Genomic DNA, 25,555 nt, shown 5'->3' with positions numbered 1-25,555 from the left:
GTATGTAAACTTCCGACTTCAACTGTATATACAGTGGGGAGAACAAGTATTTGATACACTGCCTATTTTGCAGGTTTGCCTACTTACAAAGCATGTAGAGGTCTGTAATTTTTATCATAGGTACACTTCAACTGTGAGAGACGGAATCTAAAACAAAAATCCAGAAAATCACATTGTATGATTTTTAAGTAATTAATTTGCATTTTATTGCATGACATAAGTATTTGATACATCAGAAAAGCAGAACATAATATTTGGTACAGAAACCTTTGTTTGCAATTACAGAGATCATACATTTCCTGTAGGTCTTGACCAGGTTTGCACACACTGCAGCAGGGATTTTGGCCCACTCCTCCATACAGACCTTCTCCAGATCCTTCAGGTTTCGGGGCTGTCGCTGGGCAATACGGACTTTCAGCTCCCTCCAAAGATTTTCTATTGGGTTCAGGTCTGGAGACTGGCTAGGCCACTCCAGGACCTTGAGATGCTTCTTACGGAGCCACTCCTTAGTTGCCCTGACTGTGTGTTTCTGGTCGTTTTCATGCTGGAAGACCCAGCCACGACCCATCTTCAATGCTCTTACTGAGGGAAGGAGGTTGTTGGCCAAGATCTCGCGATACATGGCCCCATCCATCCTCCCCTCAATACGATGCAGTCATCCTCTCCCCTTTGCAGAAAAGCATCCCCAAAGAATGATGTTTCCACCTCCATGCTTCATGGTTGGGATGGTGTTCTTGGGGTTGTACTCATCCTTCTTCTTCCTCCAAACACGGCGAGTGGAGTTTAGACCAAAAAGCTCTATTTTTGTCTCATCAGACCACATGTCCTTCTCCCATTCCTCCTCTGGATCATCCAGATGGTCATTGGCAAACTTCAGACGGGCCTGGACATGCGCTGGCTTGAGCAGGGGGACCTTGCGTGCGCTGCAGGATTTTAATCCATGACGGCGTAGTGTGTTACTAATGGTTTTCTTTGAGACTGTGGTCCCAGCTCTCTTCAGGTCATTTCAAATCAAATCAAATTGTATTGGCCACATGCGCCGAATACAACAGGTGCAGACATTACAGTGAAATGCTTACTTACAGCCTTTAACCAACAGTGCATTTATTTTTAACAAAAAAGTAAAAATAAAACAACAACAAAAAAAGTGTTGAGAAAAAAAGAGCAGAAGTAAAATAAAATAACAGTAGGGAGGCTATATATACAGGGGGGTACCGGTGCAGAGTCAATGTGCGGGGGCACCGGCTAGTTGAGGTAGTTGAAGTAATATGTACATGTGGGTAGAGTGACTATGCATAAATAATTAACAGAGTAGCAGCAGCGTAAAAGGATGGGGTGGGGGGGCAGTGCAAATAGTCCGGGTAACCATGATTAGCTGTTCAGGAGTCTTATGGCTTGGGGGTAGAAGCTGTTGAGAAGTCTTTTGGACCTAGACTTGGCACTCCGGTACCGCTTGGCGTGCGGTAGCAGAGAGAACAGTCTATGACTAGGGTGGCTGGAGTTTTGACAATTGTGAAGTTGTACCCTGAGTAGTGGCAATTTTAGCATGTAAATCTTGGTGGGCAAACTCAAAAAAATGTTTTTAGAGGCATGCCAGCAAAGCCACAACACAACACATTAATTGCACTATAACGGTGACAAACTGTGCCCACTAACTGTTAGGGCCTACATAAAGCTGTCCCAACAGCAGAGCTTTCTTTTCAGCACCATGGAGTGAATCCTTACCACTGCTAAACCTGGCTATCAGCGGAGCCTTGTCTGGCAGCGAAACAGATCATTCAGCCTCATTTACTGCCTTTGTGTGCTCCTGATATGGCTGACTTGCTTAAACAAATGTGGTTTCTACTGACAATTGAGATGTACAAACTATGGTTTAAGGGAACGACGAGTGGATAAGAGGCAATCCGTAATTTCTAAGATATTAGTGAGCGAGCTTGGATGGACGTAGTCAATATAACTATTTGTTCAGCACTTTTGAAATGTACAGCGACAGAATTCAGAACATTGGCCGTTCTTACAGTATTCTCCCTGTACACCAAGTCAGAACCGTAGGATAAATAAAGAGGGCACTTTTTTTCCCCACTGTACATATCTCCCTGGCATAGTACATCATTTATGCAGCAGCATACAATACATTTTTGGACTCACCTTGTTGTGCTCACTTGAACAGGAAGGTGGTGTGGCGGTCCTTGTGGGCAAATATTGTAATCAAACTATGTCATCAAAGTCTGGCATTCTCTGGATTTATGGTGCTTTCAAGGTAACTGGGAATTCGAATCACTGAAAAAAACAAGGTCGAATCATGACATCAGTGCGCTTTAGGTTGGAGCGCTAGAAAGAGTTCCCGACTTGGAATTCCGAGTTGGATGACCGTTTAAAATGTATTTTCACAGTCGGAACTAGTTTTTTTCAGAGTTCCCAGTTGTCTTGAACTCACTGACGTCTGAGATTTCCCAGTTCTGAGTTTCCAGTTGTTTTATCTATAATTTCTCTTCATACAGTGAGGGAAAAAAGTATTTGATCCCCTGCTGATTTTGGACGTTTGCCCACTGACAAAGACATGATCAGTCTATAATTTTTATGGTAGGTTTATTTGAACAGTGAGAGACAGAATACCAACAAAAATGTTATAAATTGATTTGCATTTTAATGAGGGAAATAAGTATTTGACCCCCTCTCAATCAGAAAGATTTCTGACTCCCAGGTGTCTTTTATACAGGTAACGAACTGAGATTAGGAGCACACTCTTAAAGGGAGTGCTCCTAATCTCAGCTTGTTACCTGTATAAAATACATCTGTCCACAGAAGCAATCAATCAGATTCCAAAGTCTCCACCATGGCCAAGACCAAAGAGCTCTCCAAGGATGTCAGGGACAAGATTGTAGACCTACACAAGGCTGGAATGGGCTACAAGACCATCGCCAAGCAGCTTGGTGAGAAGGTGACAACAGTTGGTGTGATTATTCACAAATGGAAGAAACACAAAAGAACTGTCAATCTCCCTCGGCCTGGGGCTCCATGCAAGATCTCACCTCGTGGAGTTGCAATGATCATGAGAGCGGTGAGGAATCAGCCCAGAACTACACAGGAGGATCTTGTCAATATTAAATTGCATTAACATTAAAGGAACTTTTGTGATAATATAACAGAAAACACTACCCAGACAAACATAATCAAATATGGCTTATCCTGAGATGTGACTCGAGACACCTTAAACATTGTCGTTTTTTGAAAGCAAATAAAAATTGCTTAAACAGCTACTGATAGCTTAAAGAGGCAATCTGTGATTTAATTATATACCAATTTATTCTTGAAGACTATAACGTATGCCTCACGAGCTTAGTTAAACTGTCCTACCACATCATAACCCAAAATGAAAGTGTTTTTTTAAGCCATTGTTTGTAAACAATGTAATTATAAACAAACACTGCATAGCCTTAAAACATGGTTAAATGTATCATTTTGAGCACAAGGAAAGGATGGAATGGAGAGGGGAGGAATGATCGCTGAGATCAGAAATGAATCTTATGATGTCTGAGGAATGTCTTGTTTTCATCCAGATGTAAGTGTTGCCCGGCACCAGTTCAGGGAAGCTGCAGTGGTCGGGTAATGTGAGGTAGTGAGGGGAAGGCAGGGCGCTGACATGGCCACGCGAGGCCTGCATGAACATGGTGTTCACCATCACGATGGACCGCTTGTTCATCTTCACAGACACACTCTCCACTGTCCCTAGCAGAACTGGACACACACACATTTTAGATCAGCGTTGTGAAGCTACTGTACATCAATGAGTCAAATTCACACCCGTCGCTATGGGCGGGCCATAGGGGGCCGGCCCGCCCCCAAAAATGCTTGTGCCCCCCCCCCCACTTGAGGGAAGTTATTATTAAATATACGTACTGTAGGCTCATAATAATTGTGCCCTGCCCTCCCATGAATTTCATATGCCCCCCTTAAGACTGAGGTCTGGCGACGGGTCTGGTCAAATGATTGAGTCATGTTTCCTTTCATCCTGTGCTTCAAACTGGAGGCCTTACCTCTGGTGTGACACAGATCTTCCGTCTTCAGGCCCCCCAGTGGTAGAAGCCTAGGTCCTGAGGATAATGAACAACAGTCTAATCAAATGGGCAAAGACAGAGACAGAATCCAAGCAGGGACCCATCAAAAGACACCCCCTTTATCTTATATGAACTACATATAGAATCTTCATATCACTCGTCTGGCCTGTAGGTTGGTCTTTCGGAGACCTTTCAGAGAGAAACAGACGCAACTCAAACTGGCATAAATCATGGATCGATGAAAAATGGGAATCAAGTTTGGATTATATCCTGTTCCCACTGACCTGGAATCATGTTCTTGCTGGTGGTGTGTGATTCAGGCCTTGGGTGCAGGACCCCCGCGCAGCAAGACCACAGGGAGGAGTTGGGGTAGCGGTGCCCACAGCAGGTGAACCCTGGCTGGGTAGGGTAGAGCAGGTCTAGCCCTGGGGCAGAGCAGCAGGTCTGGGTGGAGCCGGCCTCCATCAGGACATTCCCACAGCAATGGGTCTCCTCTGAGAGCCTGTCCTGAACCTGCAGGTTGTACAGAGTCCCTGCACAGCACTTCACCTTGCCACTGCTGGGATCATAAGCCTTCCCTCCACAGCAGGACATGTTCCCCCTCCTGCTGTGTCTGTGCAGAGAAAAAATGTGATCTCCCATTACCAAAAGAGCACATATCATCTCTCAGATTTTGGTGCCTATTGTGCTGTCTATGCCAGTTGTAATCAGCATCTGGCTCTGAAGAGCATTCCTCGGAGATGAGGCCTACCCCAAATTATTCAATGAAATTCCATATGGCATTCTGTCTCTGTTGTCATTCAGGTATGCCTGTACTTGATTGAACTGATGATAATTTATAATTGATTTAATTTTACCCATTCTAGTTAAAGGAATATAGCACTCATGGAAATGGAATCTGGAGAGTTCTAGCTATAAGAATTATGAGTTTTAGCCCATTGATTACTAGAATCAACAGATTGAGCAATGTAGAGAGATGACCAATACCTGCAGTACTCAAGAGGGGAGGCCATCCATTTAGCTAATCAATTAAGACAAACCCATCAGCAAAATCTATTTTGGTAACACTTTACTTGACACCCAGTGTCATAACACGTTATGACACGGTCATAACCATGTCATAATATGTCGTAACAGCTGACATAACTTGTCAGAACCTGTTATAATATGGTCATAACACTGTCATGACACATATATTTAGACCGGTTGTGACATACAGTGAGGGGAAAGAGTATTTGATCCCCTGCTGATTTTGTACGTTTGCCCACTGACAAAGAAATGATCAGTCTATAATTTTAATGGTAGGTTTATTTGAACAGTGAGAGACAGAATAACAACAAAAAAATCTAGAAAAACGCATGTCAAAAATGTTATGAATTGATTTACATTTTTAATGAGGGAAATAAGTATTTGACCCCCTCTCAATCAGAAAGATTTCTGGCTCCCAGGTGTCTTTTATACAGGTAACGAGCTGAGATTAGGAGCACACTCTTAAAGGGAGTGCTCCTAATCTCAGCTCGTTACCTGTATAAAAGACACCTGTCCACAGAAGCAATCAATCAATCAGATTCCAAAGTCTCCACCATGGCTAAGACCAAAGAGCTCTCCAAGGATGTCAGGGACAAGATTGTAGACCTACACAAGGCTGGAATGGGCTACAAGACCATCGCCAAGCAGCTTGGTGAGAAGGTGACAACAGTTGGTGGGATTATTCACAAATGGAAGAAACACAAAAGAACTGTTAATCTCCCTCGGCTTGGGGCTCCATGCAAGATCTCACCTCGTGGAGTTGCAATGATCATGAGAACGGTGAGGAATCAGCCCAGAACTACACAGGAGGATCTTGTCAATGATCTCAAGGAAGCTGGGACCATAGTCACCAAGAAAACAATTGGTAACACACTACGCCGTGAAGGACTGAAATCCTGCAGCGCCCGCAAGGTCCCCCTGCTCAAGAAAGCACATATACAGGGCCGTCTGAAGTTTGCCAATGAACATCTGAATGATTCAGAGGAGAACTGGGTGAAAGTGTTGTGGTCAGTTGAGACCAAAATGGAGCTCTTTGGCATCAACTCAACTCGCCGTGTTTGGAGGAGGAGGAATGCTGCCTATGACCCCAGGAACACCATCCCCACCGTCAAACATGGAGGTGGAAACATTATGCTTTGGGGGTGTTTTTCTGCTAAGGGGACAGGACAAGTTCACCGCATCAAAGGGACGATGGACGGGGCCATGTACCGTCAAATCTTGGGTGAGAACCTCCTTCCCTCAGCAGGGGCATTGAAAATGGGTTGTGGATGGGTATTCCAGCATGACAATGACCCAAAACACACGGCCAAAGCAACAAAGGAGTGGCTCAAGAAGAAGCACATTAAGGTCCTGGAGTGGCCTAGCCAGTCTCCAGACCTTCATTCCATAGAAAATCTGTGGAGGGAGCTGAAGGTTCGAGTTGCCAAATGTCAGCCTCGAAACCTTAATGACTTGGAGAAGATCTGCAAAGAGGAGTGGGACAAAATCCCTCCTGAGATGTGTGCAAACCTGGTGGCCAACTACAAGAAATGTCTGATCTCTGTGATTGCCAACAAGGGTTTTGCCACCAAGTACTAAGTCAGGTTTTGGAGAGGGGTCAAATACTTATTTCCCTCATTAAAATGTAAATCAATTCATAACATTTTTGACATGCGTTTTTCATAAGATTCATCAGCAGGGGATCAAATACTTTTTTCCCCACCGTATGACATGGATTAAAAAGGATTTGCCAGTAGATTGTCGACCTGATTTATGATGATGACTGCTTATCTAGCTTGCTAGGCACCTACATAAGAGCGTCAAAACCCACAAATCCTACCACACAAGGCAAAACATTCCATGACACCATAGCCTATGTGTCAACAGTATGTTTATGTAATATATATATTTTTTAAATTGACCATATTAAATTATCATTGTAATTGCGCACACATTGATGTCAGACATGCAACTAACCCAATGCTCTGTTGCTGATGACTGGATGAATGCAGGAGCAGATTTCAGGAGCAGGACAAGACACCCTCTTTTTGACTGATGACTGATATATGGGCATGTACGTGATAGGCCAATCTGGCATATATGATTATGATAGTCATAATGCTTCTTGACAGTGTCATAAAGTGTATTTTCTTAGTCCAAGTATAGTGACACAGGATGGTCATAATAGTTCATTACAACAACAAAGGATTTAAGAAACAAACTTTCAAATGAAAAAACTAATTTGAATAAATGTTGGTTTGGATATATCATATGTAGGTGTCATAATCAGCCACAAAATAACGCAATATACTGTATGTCACAACAGATGTAAATGTATGGGTCATGACAGTGTTTTGGCCATGTTTTGGTCATACCTCGAAATCAGACAAAATACACGTGGCTCATAATTAGAAACACCTTTTCATTCGTTTGTATGAAATTGTGCAAACTCCAAAACAGTCTAAGTGGTTATCGGAGGGTCTAATTATCCCCTACACCCTCAATAATGTTCACTCCCTCAGCTTTGAGACACTTGTGCATATGGAGGAGACACGTGTGAATGCACAAAGTGATCGGCGAGGGGAAGGGAGTGATTTGGGATTCAGTCACAGGGTCAAAACAAAAATAGATTAAAGTGCGTCACTCACGACAGCACTGTTTTCACGGACTTCACGCTTGTTTCATGGCCAAAGTATTGAGTAATGGCATTGGTGTAAATTCAGACAGCCATGCAACTTCCTGGGAACAGCACTAGGGATTACAACCCACAGTTTGAAGAATGGAGAATTGTTTGTTAATGATGTGTTCAACCACATGTTTCCACATGGTCTCTAGAATTTAGATCAGCATGTGAATCCGCTGCCAAACACATAAGTAGATTCAAGTGCTTTTTTCTTTCCCGTAAACAAATTTCGGTCAATAATGAACAACATTTACTTTGAAAAATACTAGTAACATTCATAAAATCCCAAACAAGAATCAATCTGATTCCTCCTTAACTTCCTCCTAAACACTGAGGTCAAGCACAAGTCACACAAGACTATACAGCAGGAGAACTTTAGACCGTCAGCTGCAGTGGAAGACACCCTTTTCAAAGACGTCAGGAAGGCTAACATACTCTGTCTGTTTGTCTCTCTAGAGACATGGTGCATTCCATTGACCCGTGGCCTCCCACAGAATTGTCTCACATCTGAGGTAGTGGGAATGTTGGGATATTTTTCTATCCCACTTGCATCCACGTCTCTCAGACAGACACATACAGTACAAAGATGCTGACCCAGGCTAAGACAGTGGGAAAATAATTTCTCAGTTTGTTATAGTGCAAACACGCATGCATGAGTGCACACACCTGCACGCACACACATACATTTCAAGACATTGCATCAATATGTAGACAGGGAGGCTGGATACAGCAGCGAGGGAGGCTGGATACAGCCTGCTAATCGTTAGCCCTTAGGCACTATGAACTGTGCTTGAAGACGGTAAGGATCCCATGTCTTTGGGATAAACTACCTGGCTAGGTTCAACAACAGATTTAGGATCTTAAATTTGATCACCCTGTTGCAGGAAATGTAAAACCTGCAGTGTATTTTAGGTTTAAAATTTCCACTTAGAAATTTCTGACTGGATTCTCCCTTATGAAAAATGTATCAAGCCTTACAAAAATGTCCATTATTTATAATCCACATAATACAGTAATTCACATTTCCTGTTGCTGCAGGATTATTTTCCTGCTGTAGCAAACTCGCTCAAATTAAGATCCTACATCTGTACAACCTTAACAGTTTCGACTCTACAGAGCAACTCACTTGAGTCCGTTGCAGCAGATTTCATTCTGAGGGTCGTATGTCTCCTCTCCACAGCAGTGTTTGCCTTGATCATCAAGATGAACACGTGACCCACACACCATTTCACGGGATGGCAGATACAAGTGGCCACCTGGGGAGCACCGGTGCCCATCCTCCACCCCACGGTGCAAGGTCTGGTTACAGCACAGCACCCCTCGGTCCACTACACCATAGGGAGTTTTACCGCAGCACTGGGAGAGAGAGACACCAGTCAGCAGGGTATCAACACACACACAACATGAATAACAGACACACATACAGACATGAGTACTGACAATTTCATGCACACACACCGTAGCATGTGCATACCCTAAATTCACACACAATCATAAAAGTCCACTTGCTAGAAAAGGATGTCTGACTTTCTTTCTTACCAGTGGACCTGTGCACACATCCTCTACCGACAGAGTGCCAAGCGATAGAAAAGAGACCCAAAGAGAGCTCTCGTTATCCGTCGTCTGACACACACTCACACTGAAGAGGAGGCGCTCTACTCTAACTGGTTGCGGAAATGGGTTTACATAACTAACTGTGCGGCCGAAACTGACAGTGTACAGCATATAGCCCAAGTAAAGCAAACACCACTACAGATAGTCATTGTTACTGGCAAATCATGGGGCAGAATTTCTCCCTGATACACTTTTAGATCAAGCAGCACTCTAGAACATTGGCCTTGAGTATAGGACACCCACTTCCACTGCGGTCCTGTCTAAACATTCTGAGTGAACTGAAATGGGTCTGTGGACAACATAAAATGTCAGCCTTGTCTTACAATACCATTTTTAGTTATTTTGACCATTTGTACAAATACACAGATACATCCCTGTGTACAGCATTGTCTTTATGCTTTGACCAACAACTACTCAACAAGCGGATGGATGATTTAGCTGTCTTACTTCAATTTGACTGAGATTATAACTAATATTAATGTAGTGGAGGAGGTTCAATTAACTAAGGTTTAGCTGTAGGCCTAAGCTCTGTGGGCTAATGGACGCACCAGGTTGTCTCCAAGCACCCTATTGGACAGCTGCCCGGCACAGCAGATCTTGATCTCTGGATTGTAAACCTGAGAGCCACAGCTAGCACCATCGTGGAGACCTGGTTAGAGAGATGGGAAGGAGGGAGGACAGAGATGGTGATGGTGGTGATGATCAGATCAAGAATGGTAAATCATCTGTCGAACCTGGCAGCATATACTGTACATACGGTAAAATCAGCATCTATACAATACAGTGCAATGACTGCTGAACAAAACTGGTCATCTGTAAGGAATTAGACTGCTCTTTCACCTACATATTTGGTGCATTACAGCCTTGTAGAGAAATGTTCAAGGAACACCCAAAAAAACATGTCTTGCAACAGAAAATGGGAGTTACCCAACGCAAACGTCTACATCAGCATACTTGCTGCAGTGTGAGCCAAAAGTTAGTGGTGGTTAGACAATCATTCCATTCTAAATTCCTCAACATGTGAGTTCCCATCAAAATAGCTTTTCAAGTATGAGGTGGTTCAAATCAAATCACATTTTATTTGTCACATGCGCCGAATACAACAGGTGTAGACCTTACTGTGAAATGCTTACTTACAAACCATTAACCAACAATGCCGTTTCAAGAAATAGAATTAAGAAAATAGTTACTAAAGAAAATAAAGTAAAAAATAAAATTAAAAGTAACACAATAAAATAACAATAACGAGGCTATATACAGGGGGTTCCGGTACCAAGTCTATCTGCGGGGGTACAGGTTAGTCGAGGTAATTTGTACATGTAGGTAGGGCTAAAGTGACTATGCATAGATAATAAACAGTGAGTAGCAGCAGTGTAAAAATAGTCCGGGGGGCCATTTGATTAATTGTTCAGCAGTCCTATGGCTTAGGGGTAGAAGCTGTTAAGGAGCCTTTTGGACATAGACTTGGCGCTCTGGTACCGCTTGTCGTGCGGTAGCAGAGAGAATAGTCTATGACTTGGGTGACTGGAGTCTTTGACAATTTTTTGGGCCTTCGTCTGACAGCGCCTAGTATATAGGTCCTGGATGACAGGAAGCTTGGCCCCAGTGATGTACTGGGCTGTACGCACTACCCTCTGTAGTGCCTTACGGTCAGAGGCCGAGCAGTTGCCATACCAGGCGGTGATGCAACCAGTCAGGATGCTCTCGATGGTGCAGCTGTATAACTTTTTGAGGATCTGGGGACCCATGCCAAATCTTTTCAGACTCCTGATGGGGAAAAGGTGTTGTCGTGCCCTCTTCACCACTGTCTTGGGGTGTTTGGCCATGATAGTTTGTTGGTGATGTGGACACCAAGGAACTTGAAACTCTCGACCCGCTCACTACAGCCCCGTCGATTTTAATGGGGGCCTGTTCGGCCCTCCTTTTCCTGAAGTCCACAATCAGCTCCTTTGTCTTGCTCACATTGAGGGCGAGGTTGTTGTCCTGGCACCACACTGCTTGGTCTCTGACCTCCTCCCTATAGGCTGTCTCATCATTGTCAGTGATCAGGCCTACCACTGTTGTGTTGTCAGCAAACTTAATGATGGTGTTGGAGTCGTGCTTGGCCATGCAGTCGTGGGTGAATAGGGAGTACAGGAGGGGACTAAGCATGCACCCCTGAGGGGCCCCCGTGTTGAGGATCAGCGTGGCAGATGTGTTGTTGCCTACCCTTACCACCTGGGGGCGGCCCGTTAGGAAGTCCAGGATCCAGTTGCAGAGGGAGGTGTTTAGTCCCAGGGTCCCTAGCTTAGTGATGAGCTTTGTGGGCACTATGGAGTTGAACGCTGAGCTGTAGTCAATGAACAGCATTCTCACATAGGTGTTCCTTTTGTCCAGGTGGGAAAAGGCAGTGTGGAGTGCGATTGAGATTACGTCATCTGTGGATCTGTTGGGGCGGTATGCGAATTGGAGTGGGTCTTGGGTTTCCGGGATGATGGTGTTGATGTGAGCCATGAACAGCCTTTCAAAGCACTTCATTGCTACCGACGTGAGTGCTACGGTGCGGTAGTAATTTAGGCAGGTTACCTTCGCTTTCTTGGGCACAGGGACTATGGTGGTCTGCTTGAAACAAGTAGGTATTACAGACTCGATCAGGGAGAGGTTGAAAATGTCAGTGAATTCACTTGCCAGTTGATTCGTGCATGCTCTGAGTACACGTCCTGGTAATCTGTCTGGCCCCACGGCCTTGTGAATGTTGACCTGTTTAAAGGTCTTACTTACATCAGCTACGGAGAGCGTGATCACACAGTCTGGTGCTCTCATGCATGCTTCAGTTACCCTGAATATGTTGCTGTTACACCAACGCCTACCCTACCAGACCTCACAGGGGAAAAACTATCATTAACTAAAAGGACCACACAAGTCCACCACTAGAGTGGTGCAATGTTTCATGTGAAGGGATGTTTCAGAGACAATATGGTGCTGATTCATGCATGGTTAATAAACTGGTAATACAAGTTCTTTGTTTCATTTTTGTTCAGCCAACTAACCTGGAGCCGCATAATATAATTACACATGAATAGAGATTTGAAGTGGTTGAAGAAACTGTTTAAAAGTGGCCAAATGAAAGTGATATCTTTTGTAATACTTATCATTACTTTAATATCTTATTTGGTGGCAGAGCACCTAATCTTCCACAAGAACTCACTCACACACTTGCATCAAGTGTGTCTTATTTAAGATATAAGATTTTATATCTAATTTAAGAGTCTCATTGAATGCATTTCCAATGTCTCCATCACGTGTCTTTCTCTGTCTGTGGGTTTATAAAGAAGACAAAGATAAACACCCAGTCCGAGAAAGTGGGAAAATACTTTCCACACACTAGACACTAGTAGGACACCTTGTGCTGTCTTACCTGGGGTGTGGCTGAGTGTTCCCTCACAGCAGGTCAGGTGGTGGGAGTAACGCTGCCCCTGGAGAGATGTAGGGTTCACACAGCAACCCTCTGTTGTTGGGTTAAAACAGGCACCTTGACCACAGGGCTTCTCCCCAGGCATACTGGAGGCATTTGGAGAGACAGACACACACACACACACACACAAAATTAGATGCAATACAAACACATGCACATAAAGACACACACAAACCGAGCATAAACATAAACTAAACTCCAAAAGTATTGGGACAGTGACACAGTTTTTGTTGTTTTGGCTCTGTACTCCAGCACTTTGGATTTGAAATGAGGTTAAAGTGCAGACTGTCTGCTTTATTTTGAGGGCATTTTCATATCAGGTGATCCGTTTTGAAATGACAGCACTCTTTGTACATAGTCCCCTCATTTTAGTTTACAAAATGAATTGGGACAAATTCACTATACTTTATGTGTTTTAAAGTAGTAAAAAGTTAAGTATTTAATTACATCAAGCTTGTGACTCTACAAACTTGTTGGATGCATTTGCTGTTTGTTTTGGTTGTGTTTCAGATTATTTTGTGCCCAATATAAATGAATGGTAAATAATGTATTGTGTCATTTTGGAGTGACTTTTATTGTAATTAAGAATATAATGGGTTTCTAAACACTTCTTGAAATCTATTAAAGAACATTCAGAAAAGCTGACATGTAGTGGGTGTTTTTTATTACATTATATGCATAATTTAAAACGGATGCCACCCCTGTTGTGGCTTTTAGCCATAGGACATCAAATATATTATTTAAAAACCTGACTGTTAATTAAATGGTTGAATTGAACATTGAATAAATATAGTAAAACATTATGAGGTTCAGTATATGGTTGAAGGCAACCTTACCAGTTTGGTGAACTCTGAGCAATTCCGCTGTGCTGAAAAAAAATAAACAAAATACACACAAACTATCATAATGTGAAGTTTCATTACAACCATACAAAACTAGTAGGTTGCATTTTACTAACATTAAACCCTGATGATGCACAGCAGCTTGCATTGAGATGCTCTGGGGATAGTCGTTCAGAATCGAAGCAGCAGCAGTGGCTTTGACAGTCAAACTGGTGGTCTCCACAGCACAGGTGGTGAATGGACATTTTAGTCAGGACCTTCCTTCCAACATTTCCACAGCAAAGCTGGTCGTCTTCATTGTAAAGCTCTGTGGGACAGGTAATAACAATTGATCAGATCTACTGTTTAAAGCACTGAAGTGCTTTCAAGTGCTCAAGTGTTACAAGCTTGACATTGTGAAGGGGAGTGAGTAAGCATAGAAGCCGTGAGGTGCAGGTGGGAAATTATGTCACAGGGACTCAGCATGAGAGAATTGGGAAACATCTCCAAAACAGCTTTCGAAATAGACAGACCTCCATAGGAAAGACAGTTTGAGAGAAATGCCTAAAATGCACACTACAACAGACCTCTTTTTATGCCTTTTTATGAATAAAAAAACACAATTACATTATCAATGATGACAGCAAAGATGTCAATAGACCTGAACTCACTGACCTTTTCCACAACACTTGTCATGGGGTTGGGTCCTGATTAGGATCCGTGTGTCACAGCACAGCTGGTTGAGTGGGTCATAGGCCCTCCACCCACAGCAATCTGATACCAACTGGCTCACATTCAGTGTCAGCTGGCCTGCAATGGTTGAGTCACAGATAAATACACACACAGCATATCAATTCAAATTTGGGAGGTCCTGAGAAAATAATGATTTCAACCCAGTTACCAGGTTTAAGTGAATAGATTTTGTGGGATACTGCTAGGAGACATGACTCCGTCTAGCTCACCTTCACAACAGGAAGCCTGGGTCAGGTTAAAGGCCTTGTTTCCACAGCAGGACAGCCCCGCCCCTTTATGAAGTACTCCTTCACAGCAGGTGTAATCTAGAAATCCATAATTCAGCCCGCCACAGATTTGATCTCTGGGAGACCTGAAAGGCAGAGGCTCATCTTAATGTCTAGAGGGCATTATCTATATCTATGTGCAGCACATATATGACCCGTTTCAGGAAACTAGGCGTATATAGCGGGTCACTACTTCACAGGAGAGCATTTTGAACGTAAACTTTTTTTTTTCAATCAAAATGTGTTTTTGGGCAGAAATGCCTTCTCGAACATATGAACATTCATGTGCCTTAACAACAAACTTGTATGCCATCTGTAAATACGAATAAAATTGTTAAATTACGAGCCTAGTTGGTTTAGCCAAAGAAAAAGACAGCAACCAGTCCTGCTAGCCATGATTGGCTGAGATAATGAGTGGGCTGGACATGCCGAGAGATGAGTTTGGATTGGTCTGCCACATAGCACGCTTCTGTCTATTTGAGCTTGTCAGTATTTCTTGGTAATCCTGTCTAACTTTGCTTAAAAACATTTTTGTATCATGTATTAAAACTGCATAAGTGTTGCTCTCCACTTTCTGGAGGACCGAGTTTTGAAATCTGTGGAATTCGAGTATGATAGCTAAGGAGATGGAGAAAACACCTCCTGATTACATCTTCAAACTAAGGGCAATCATGGCATCCGACAGGAGACGCGTCCATCCATGAATGATGTATACGGTAAGATAGTCTAGCTAGCTACATTTTCAGATATTACACGTTTCAGAAAGAGCCATTTGTTTGGCTAGCTATAGCCTAATTTTAGCTAGCTAACATTGAACATGGTTGGATAGCTACCTGCAAATTCATGCAGGTTAGTGACGTCATGAGTTGTGATTATGGTTCGTTGTTTACCTAGCTACATGTCTTAACAAAAGACTCCACTATGCAAGTAACCATTTTGGGTGCGTTCGTAAATTCAGTCTGGCCATCTACTCCGATTTCAGAGCACTCTCGTCTGAGTGTACCAGAGCGCAGAATAACTGATGAATTTATGAACACTCAACACCCGTTGAATATAGCCGGTGTCAGTAAACGTCTGCAAAAAATGCGGAATTAAATTGTCAACAGCACAGTTACAGTCACCAACGCTCTGGATAACATGAAAACAGCCTAACCAGCTCTGCTGGGGTGAGTAAAATGGTCAGTGCGGTGTTCTCTCATTATGTGTCTGGAAGTAGCTAGCAAGCTAAACAATGTTAGCCAGTTAGCCTGGGTGCTTAACTGCAGTTGTGAGGTCAGAACGTTCGGATCAACCCTACTCATCGGCCAGAGCGTTCGGAATGCTCCGAGAGCGACACGTTTTGAATTTACGAACGGACAATCTGGCAGCACAGTTGCAATCACCAATGCTCTGGATAACATAATAGCCTAACCAGCTCTGCTAGGGCGAGTAATGTTCAGTGAGCTGTTCTGGAAGTAGCTAGCAAGCTTGGGTGCTTGACTTCTGTTGTTAGTACAGAACGCTCGGATCAACCCTTAAAGAGATGGGTGGGGCTAAAGCTTAAGACGGTGTGAACGATGCTGAATGGGTGTAGACAAAGAAGCGCTCTCCAGTAGTAGTACCAAAAGATTCAAAGGCCATTTTTGCAAGTGAGTTTACAAGTTTATTCATTTTCAAAGCTAAATTACTTTCCCATTGTTCCTCAACTGTAGTGTATGATAAACCATTTTGTAGCTCTGAGTCTCTACTTTTATCCAATGTAAAAAACACAATTTCAAATGTTGCTACATAAGACGATTTGAGCCGGTCGGTCACATATACTAGACATAGACATAGAGTGGACTCCCAATGCTCACACATACAGTCACATCATGATGACACATCTTAATTAAAGCAAGGTAGTAGGATGAAGTTGCCCCCAAACACTGATCTAAGGTCAGTTTTACATATCCCCACTAAAGTTCTGGGCCCAAGGGCAGCTTCTACCCAGAGCACAGATAATAAGGGTACTTGCTATACTCACGTGCCATAGAAATTCTCAACATGGGCAGAAACTGGAATTCCAAAATGATTAACCTGCCCTGTGAGACATGGAACATCCCCAAATCAAGACAATGTTCTGGCTACGTATTCTGTGAAAAGCTCTTTCTCAGGTCATGCTATTAATCTAAGTGTGATATTTGCAAAACGCTCACTAAGAAAATATTGTAACTGTAAATTGCTTTACAGTTTAAAAATAAAATCAAGCAGTAAATTATTTATCGTTTTAGAATTGCATTTTACAACTGCCTATCAGTGACTGAAGTTGATAGAATTATCTCTATGTGTTTTATCCTATGACAAAATGCCTGAAAAACTGAGTAATGTATACCTTACTCAATATATTGTCAGGAAACAACGGTATCTATGGCTCCAGTTAGCACTCCCTAAAGTTCTCTGCAGCTCAATAGAAGTAATTTGAATTAAAAAACCTTAAAATCGGGCTAAATATCCCCATAGCTTTATAAACCACACGGCCAGTAGTATGACCGTGAAGGCTATACTGTTTAGAGCAGTGGTTCCCAACCAGGGGAACTAGGACCCCTGGGGGTACTTGGCCTATCCACAGGAGGTTCTTGAGAAGACTCATGAGACCATAGGCCTACTGGTAAAATGCACATGAGGGGGTACTTCAGGGGTACTCCGGGCAGAGCAAAATTCAGTTTGGGAACCACTGGTTTAGAGCAGGGTTTCTTAAACTATGGTTTGGGACCCAAAGTGGGCCCTGAGCATGTGCACCTTCGGTTTCTAGTAATGATGACAGCTCATTTCACTGATTTATCATCTAGATTGCAGATATCCCTATATAAGCAGAACTCTGTTTGGGATTCTAAACCAACATGATCCACTGCATTCCCGATTGACATTTGTTTTTCAGGAGGCATTTCAGGGAAGTACGATACATGATGTATAAACGCTCAAGTCCAAACCACAGAGCAATAATTCACAATGAATTATTCTGTGGTTACTGCAATCAAAGAGGAGCCCACATTACAACACTATCTCTGCTCTATACTGTACACACATCAATCTGAGAGGCAGAGAAGTATCCCACACAGTCCTACACCTCTCAACAGCTGGCCCTATGTTTCATACAAACAGTTGCAACAGATGATAGTGCTTCCTACTTACCATGTGCGCTGTAGCAGGGTAGAGTCAGAAGAACTGTACAAATGAAACAAACAAATGTTAAGGAAAGGAAGTCCAGAGATTGAACTTACAATTTCTGGCAAATGTTCAGAGTTTGATATGGATGCTCACATACCAAACATCAGTAGTGGAGTGGTCATGGTGACTCTTTCAATAAAGCAGTCTCACTCATAGATGAAAGACTAAGAGGCACTGAGATAAGTAGTCAATTTCAGCCACACCTACAAGCACCACCCCTGACAACAATATCCAATTGCCTAGCCATCCAAAAATATTCCATAGTACAACCACATCTCAGTCATTAATAGGTAGTATGAGTCATTGTTTTGCTGGGATCTGCTTTTCCAGTTGCAGTTGGTGAAAATTTAAAAGTTATCATTTGCTACATTTTTTAAAAGTCAAGATAATTTTTTTATGCTAATATCAGCTACACTACGTTACCAAAAGTATGTGGACACCTGCTCGCCGAACCTGTCATTCCAAAATCATGGGCATTAATATGGAGTTGGTCCCCCTTTTGCTGCTATAACAGCCTTCCACTAGATGTTGGAACATTGCTGCGGGGACTTACTTCCATTCAGCCACATGATCTTTAGTGAGGTCGGGCACTGATGTTGGCCGATTAGGCCTGGCTCGCAGTCGGCGTTTCAATTCATCCCAAAGGTGTTAGATGGGGTTGAGGTCAGGGCTCTGTGCAGGCCAGTCAAGTTCTTCCACACCGATCTCTGCAAACTATTTCTGTATGGACCTCGCTTTGTGCACGAGGGCATTGTCATGTTGAAACAGGACAGGGCCTTCCCCAAACTGTTGCCAAAAAGTTGGAAGCACAGAATCGTCTAGAATGTCATTGTATGCTGTAACGTTAAGATGTCCCTTCACTGGAACTAAGGGGCATAGCCCGAACCATGAAAAATAACATTATTCCTCCTCCAAACTTTACAGTTGGCACTATGCATTAGGGCAGGTAGCATTCTCCTGTCATCCACCAAACCCAGATTTGTCCATCGGACTGCCAGATGGTGAAGCGTGATTCATCACTCCAGAGAACACGTTTTCACTGCTCCAGAGTCCAATGACGGCGAGCTTTACATCACTACAGCCAACGCTTGGCATTGCACATGGTGATCTTAAGCTTCTGTGTGGCTGCTCTGCCAGAAAGCAGTGGCGATTTTAGCATGTAAATCTTAGTGGGTCAAACCAATATATATATATGTTTTTATGCATTACAACAAATCCACTACACAGCACTAAACAAAAAGAGTGCCATCAGCAGACAACCGTTTTACACTGCACCCTGTGCATACTGTATGGTACAATATGAGCCACTTGGTGGTGCTCTGTACATGAGATACACCGTTTTGTTAGACAAATACATTGCGATGCATGCCAGCAAAGCCACTACACAACACAACACAACACTGAACAATACATTAATTGCACTATAACAGTGACAAACGGTGCCCACAAACTGTTAGGGCCTACATAAAGCTGTCCCAACAGCAGTCCCAATAACCTTACCACTGTTACACCTGGCTATCAGCGGAGCCTTGTATGGCAGCGAAACAGTTCATTCAGCCGCATTTACTACTTTTTAAAGAGATGTACAAACTATGGCATAAGGGAACGACAAGCGGTTAAGAGGCAATCCGTAATTTCGATTATCAAATCAAATTTGAATTGCCACATGCGCCGAATACAACAGGTGTAGACCTTACAGTGAAATGCTTACTTACAAGCCCTTAACCAACAATGCAGTTTTAAGGGAAAAAAAGAAACGTAAAAAGTAGCAGTAAAATTTAAATAACAGTAGGGAGGCTATATACAGGGGGTACCGGTACAGAGTCAATGTGCGGGGGCACCGGTAATTGAGGTAATATGTACATGTGGGTAGAGTTAAAGTGACTATGCATAGATAATAAACAGAGTAGCAGCAGCGTAAAAGAGGGGGTGGGGTGGGGGGGACTATGCAAATTGTCCGGGTAACCATGATTCGCTCTTCAGGAGTCTTATGCATTGGGGGTAGAAGCTGTTAAGAAGCCTTTTGGACCAAGAATTGGCGCTCCGATACCGCTTGCCGTGCGGTAGAAGAAAGAACAGTCTATGACTAGGTTGGCTGGAGTCTCTGACAATTTTTAGGGCCTTCCTCTGACACCGCCTGTTATAGAGGTCCTGGATGGCAGGAATCTTGGCCCCGGTGATGTACTGGGCCGTACAAACTACCATCTGTAGTGCCTTGCGGTCAGAGGTCGAGCAGTTGCCGTAACAGGCGGTGATGCAACCAGTCAGGATGCTCTCGATGGTGCAGCTGTATAACTAATGAGGATCTGAGGACCCATGTCAAATCTTTTCAGTCTCCTAAGGGGAAATAGGCTTTGTCGTGCCCTCTTACATTTTACATTTTAGTCATTTAGCAGACGCTCTTATCCAGAGCGACTTACAGTTAGTGAGTGCATACACTTTCTTACATTTTCTCACAACTGTCTTGGTGTGTTTGGACCATGATAGTTTGTTAAGTGATGTGGACACCAAGGAACTTGAAGCTATCAAGCTGTTCCACTACAGACCCGTTGATGCTCAGTCCTCTTTTTTTCCCTGTAGTCCACAAACATCTCCTTTGTCTTGATCGCGTTGAGGGAGTGGTTGTTATCCTGGCACCACACGGCCATGTCTCTGACCTCCTACTTATAGGCTGTCTCATTGTTGTCGGTGATCAGACCTTCCACTGTTGTGTCGTCGGCAAACTTAATGATGTTGAAGTCGTGCCTGGCCATGCATTCATGGGTGAACAGGGAGTACAGGAGGGGACTAAGCACGCACCCCTGAGGGGCCACCGTGTTGAGGATCAGCGTGGCAGATGTGTTGTTACCTACCCTTAGCACCTGGGGGCGGCCCGTCAGGAAGTCCAGGATCCAGTTGCAGAGGGAGGTGTTTAGTCCCAGGCTCCTTAGCTTAGTGATGAGCTTTGAGGGCACTATTGTGTTGAATGCTGAGCTGTAGTTAATGAATAGCATTCTCACATAGGTGTTCCTGTTGTCCAGGTGGGAAAGGGCAGTGTGGAGTGCAATAGAGATTGCATCATCTGTAGATCTGATGGGGTGGTATGCAAATTGGAGTGGGTCTAGGGTTTCTGGGATATTGATGTTGATGTGAGCAATGACCAGCCTTTCAAAGCACTTCATAGTGCTACGGGTCGGTAGTCTTTTAGGCTGGTTCTCTTAGTGTTCTTGGGCACAGGGACCATGGTGGTCTGCTTGAATCATGTTGGTATTACAGGCTCTGTCAGGGACATGTTGAAAATGTCAGTGAAGACATTTGCCAGTTGGTCAGCGCATGCTCAGAGTACACGTCCTGGTAATCTGTATGCAGCCTTGTGAATGTTGACCTGCTTAAAAGTATTCCTCACATCGGGATACAGAGAGCGTGATCACATAGTCATCCAGAACAGCTGATGCTCTCATGCATGCTTCAGTGCTGCTTGCCTCGAAGCGAGCACAGAAGTGATTTAGCTCGTCTTGTAGGCTCGTGTCACTGGGCAGCTCGTGGCTGTGCTTCCCTTTGTAGTCTTTAATACTTTGCAAGCCCTGCCACATCCGACGAGCGTCGGAGCCAGTGTAGTACGATTCAATCTTAGTCCTGTATTTACTCTTTGCCTGTTTGATGGTTCGTCGGAGGGCATAGCGGGATTTCTTATAAGTGTCCGGGTTAGAGTCCCGCTCCTTGAAAGCGGCAGCTCTACCCTTTAGCTCAGTGCGGATGTTGCCTGTAATCCATGGCTTCTGGTTGGGGTATGTACGTACGGTCACTGTGGGGATGACATCATCGATGCATTTATTGATGAAGCCAGTGACTGATGTGGTGTACTCCTCAATGCCATCGGAAGAATCCCGGAACATATTCCAATCTGTGCTAGCAAAACAGTCCTGTAGCTTAGCATCTGCGTCATCTGACCAATTCCTTATTAACCGAGTCACTGGTGCTTCCTGCTTTAGTTTTTGCTTATACGCAGGAATCAGGAGGATTGAATTATGGTCAGATTTGCCAAATGGGGGATGAGGGAGAGCTTTGTACGCGTCTCTGTGTGTGGAGTAAAGGGGGTCTATAGTTTTTTTTTTTCTCCTCTGGTTGCACATTTAACATGCTGGTAGAAATTAGGTAGAACTCATTTAAGGTTCCCTGCATTAAAGTCCCCGGCCACTAGGAGCACTGCCTCTGGATTAGCATTTTCCTGTTTACTTATGGCCTTATACAGCTCATTGAGTGCAATCTTAGTGCCAGCATCGGTTTGTGGTGGTAAATAGACAGCTACGAAAAATATAGAAGAAAACTCTCTTGGTAAATAGTGTGGTATACAGCTTATCATGAGATACTCTACCTCAGGCGAGCAAAAACTCAACACTTCCTTAGTATTCGATTTTGTGCACCAACTGTTGTTTACAAAAATACACAGACCGCCACCCCTTGTCTTACCGGAGTCAGCCGTTCTATCCTGCCAGCTGTATGGTATCCATGTCGTCTTTCAGCCACGACTCGGTGAAACATAAGATATTACAGTTTTTAATGTCCCGTTGGTAGGATATCCTTGATCTTATGTCGTCCATTTTGTTTTCCAATGATTGTACGTTGGCTAATAGGACTGATGGAAGAGGCAGATTACTTGCTCGCCGTCGGATCCTTATAAGGCACCCCGACCTATGTCCACGATATCTCTGTCTCTTTCTCATGCGAATGACGGGGATTTGGGCCTTGTCGGATGTCTCTAGAATATCCTTTGCATATGACTCGTTGAAGAAAACATCTTCATCCAATACGAGGTGAGTAATCGCTGTCCTGATATCCAGAAGCTCTTTTTTGTCATAAGAGACGGTGGCAGAAACATTATGTACAGAATAAATTACAAATAACTTGAAAAAACACACATAATAGCACAATTGGTTAGGGGGCCGAATCATGATGTCGAATCATGATGACGTCAGTGATCTTCAGGTCGTAGCTCTAGAAAGAGGCCCGAGTTCCGGATTTACAATTCCGAGATGATGACCGATCAAAACAGATTTTCCCAGTCGGAGCTCATTTTTCCCGAGTTCCCAGTTGTCTTGAACTCACTGAAGTCAGGTTTTGCCGTTCCGAGTTAACAGTTGTTTTGAGCACGGCACAAATCATGCTTCATTGACAGCATGGCCAATGTTGAATGTTTATCATTTTAAGTTTGGAAAAGAGACCTTTAATTCCAGACTTCGGACCACACAATCACTCCACTGAATAGCAGGCTAGTGATTGCTTTGCAATGCTTGCAGTTAGCCACAGATTCCTTCCAAACCACTCGTTGTTGAATTTGCGATTTCAAACTTGTTGTGTAATGTTTATGTCCAATGAGCATCGATACGTTTTATCTATCATTTCTCTTCATTATGTCTCTTCATATGACAAGGATTAAAAATTATTTTATAGTAGATTGTGGACTTGATTCATGATGATGACCGCTATCTAAGATTTTGAAAGTATGATGATGACATGATCAGTCCAATCAAAGCTACTGTAGATATAACGTGATTTGACGTCATTTTATCTGTGGCCAATGGCCTTGAGCCTTCTTAGATGGGCACTTCTAATGTAACTATATGGCAGCACCCAAGGGGCTAGAATTGTCAAGCTCTACCCTTAGACTTGATGGTGAGTAGTGTCCCCATGAGTGACAGAACACTGAGACGTTCACGGCGCAACTAGAGAACATTACCTACACCTACGCTCCATATTTTCCGCTGGCTGCCCCACCACCACAGAAAGCACTGAGATAGGCTGAACCACCCGCATTTTGGAGCTGCCTTACTCAATAAAGCAAAAAAGAGACCATGTTTCTATGTGGCTTTATTAACTTAATAATTCTTAATTTTTTTTACATTGTTTGCAAACTGATTTGTGACATGTATTAATGCCAAAATAACATGCAGCGTGTGCAACGCTGTCATCAAGGCAAATGGAGGCTATTTGAAGAATTTCTAATATAAAATATATTTTGACTTGTTTAACACTTTTTTGGTTTCTACATGATTCCATGTGTGTTATTTCATTGTTTTGATGTCTTCACTATTATTCTACAATGTAGAAAATAGTAAAAATAAAGAAAAACCCTTGAATGAGTAGGTGTTATAAAACTTTTGACCGGTAGTGTAAATACATTTATTTTTTTGCTAAAAATATGGGGCTCAAAACAGGTCGGGTTCTTGTTGCTCCCAGACATTTCCACTTCACAATAACAGCACTTACAGTTGACCGGGTCAGCTCTAGCAGGGCAGAAATTTGACGATGCCACGTTGAAAGTCACTGAGCTCTTCAGTTCTACTGCCAATGTTTGTCTATGGATATTGCATGGCTGTGTGCTCGATTTTATGCACCTATCAGCTACGGGTGTACCTGAAATGGCCGAATCCACTAATTTGACGAGGTGTCCACATACATTTGTAAATATAGTGTATTTTTTTTTAAACAATTTTTTTAATACAGTACACATCGAAAATGACAGGCTACTTTGACACTAACAAATCAACTGAGTCTCAGAGCATTTTGCATTATTCTGTACATAAATCCAAGACACTCCATTTAGTGTGATATGTTATGTTTCGTATGGTATGTATTATTTTGTGGATGTCCATCACACATTTCATATGATATGTTACGAATTACAATTCGTATTATATGTCACGCATTTGCAAAACGTACAATATTTAAGAATTAGCAAAACGTACCATATGTTACAAATTTGCAATATGTATGATATGTTACGAATTCTAGCTAGGTGGCTAATGTTAGCTAGGTTAGGTTAAGGTTAGGGTTAAGTTTAAGAATTAGTTTAAAGTCTTAAGGTTAGGGGAAAGGTAAAAGTGTTAAGGTTAGGGGAAGGGTTAGCTAAAAGGGTTAAGGTTAGGTTAGGGGAAGGGTTAGCTAACATGCTAAGTAGTTGCAAAGTAGCTAAAAAGTAGTAAGTAGTTGAAAAGTTGCTGATTAGCTAAATTGCTAAAGTTGTCCCTGATGAGATTTGAACTCGCAACCTTTGGATTGCTAGACATTAGAGTTATACAACCACTCATACTTGTCAGGTATAGTTCACTTTTATTCTATATCACTCAAATATCCAATTAATGGTGGCCAATATTGAGGGATACAGTGCCTTCAGAAAGTAATCACACCCATTTACTTTTTACACATTTTGTTGTGTTACAGCCTGAATTTTAAATGGGTTAAATTGAGATATTGTGTCACTGGCCTACGCACAATACCCCATAATGGCAAAGTGGAATTATGATTTTAGAAATGTTTATAAATCAATTAAAAATGAAAAGCTGAATGGTCTTGAGTCAATAAGTATTCAACCCCTTTGTTGTGGTAAGCCTAAATAAGTTGAGGAGTAAAAACTTGCTTAACAAGTCAAATAATAAGTTGTATGGACTCACTGTGTGTGCAATAATAGTGTTTAACATGATTTTTGAATGACTACCTCGTCTCTGGGACCCCACACATATAATTACCTGTAAGGTCCCTCAGTCAAGCAATGAATTTCAAACATAGATTCAACCACAAAGACCAGGGAGGTGCTCCAATGCCTCACAAAGAAGGGCATCTATTGGTAGATGGGTAAACGTAACAAAAGCAGACATTGAATATCCCTTTGAGCATGGTGAAGTTATTAATTACACTTTGGATGGTGTAGCAATACACCCAGTCATTACAAAGAT

General features: G+C 42.9%; 1 protein-coding gene across 1 annotated transcript; it reads right to left on the bottom strand.

The window, feature by feature from the left end:
- Positions 1-2,580: 2,580 nt before the first annotated feature.
- Positions 2,581-17,997, bottom strand: LOC311105565 (uncharacterized protein). The gene is made up of 13 exons (XM_084147750.1): positions 17,941-17,997; positions 17,808-17,840; positions 16,660-16,717; positions 14,601-14,743; positions 14,314-14,448; positions 13,776-13,966; positions 13,654-13,685; positions 12,761-12,903; positions 9,912-10,012; positions 8,876-9,105; positions 4,343-4,671; positions 4,038-4,094; positions 2,581-3,738 (listed from the first exon to the last, which is right to left on the bottom strand). The coding sequence occupies exons 1-13, from the start codon at positions 17,963-17,965 to the stop codon at positions 3,458-3,460; spliced, it is 1,758 nt and encodes a 585-aa protein (XP_084003876.1). The 5' UTR covers positions 17,966-17,997; the 3' UTR covers positions 2,581-3,457.
- Positions 17,998-25,555: the final 7,558 nt, after the last annotated feature.

The sequence above is a fragment of the Coregonus lavaretus genome (genome assembly GCF_964263955.1).
Source record: "Coregonus lavaretus genome assembly, chromosome: 30".
Lineage (NCBI taxonomy): Eukaryota > Metazoa > Chordata > Actinopteri > Salmoniformes > Salmonidae > Coregonus > Coregonus lavaretus.
The sequence above is the reverse complement of the archived record's forward strand: the minus strand, read 5'-3'. Positions and strand labels throughout refer to the sequence as shown.

Bases quoted from the DNA above. Each gene is read 5' to 3' on its own strand.
- LOC311105565 (XM_084147750.1), bottom strand. From the start codon at position 17,965: ATGACCACTCCACTACTGATGTTTG. The intron at 14,744-16,659 runs GTGAGTATAGCA...TCTGCCTTTCAG, and splicing joins GTTGAGAATTTCTATGGCAC to GTCTCCCAGAGATCAAATCT. The intron at 10,013-12,760 runs GTAAGACAGCAC...CTCTCTAACCAG, and splicing joins AACACTCAGCCACACCCCAG to GTCTCCACGATGGTGCTAGC.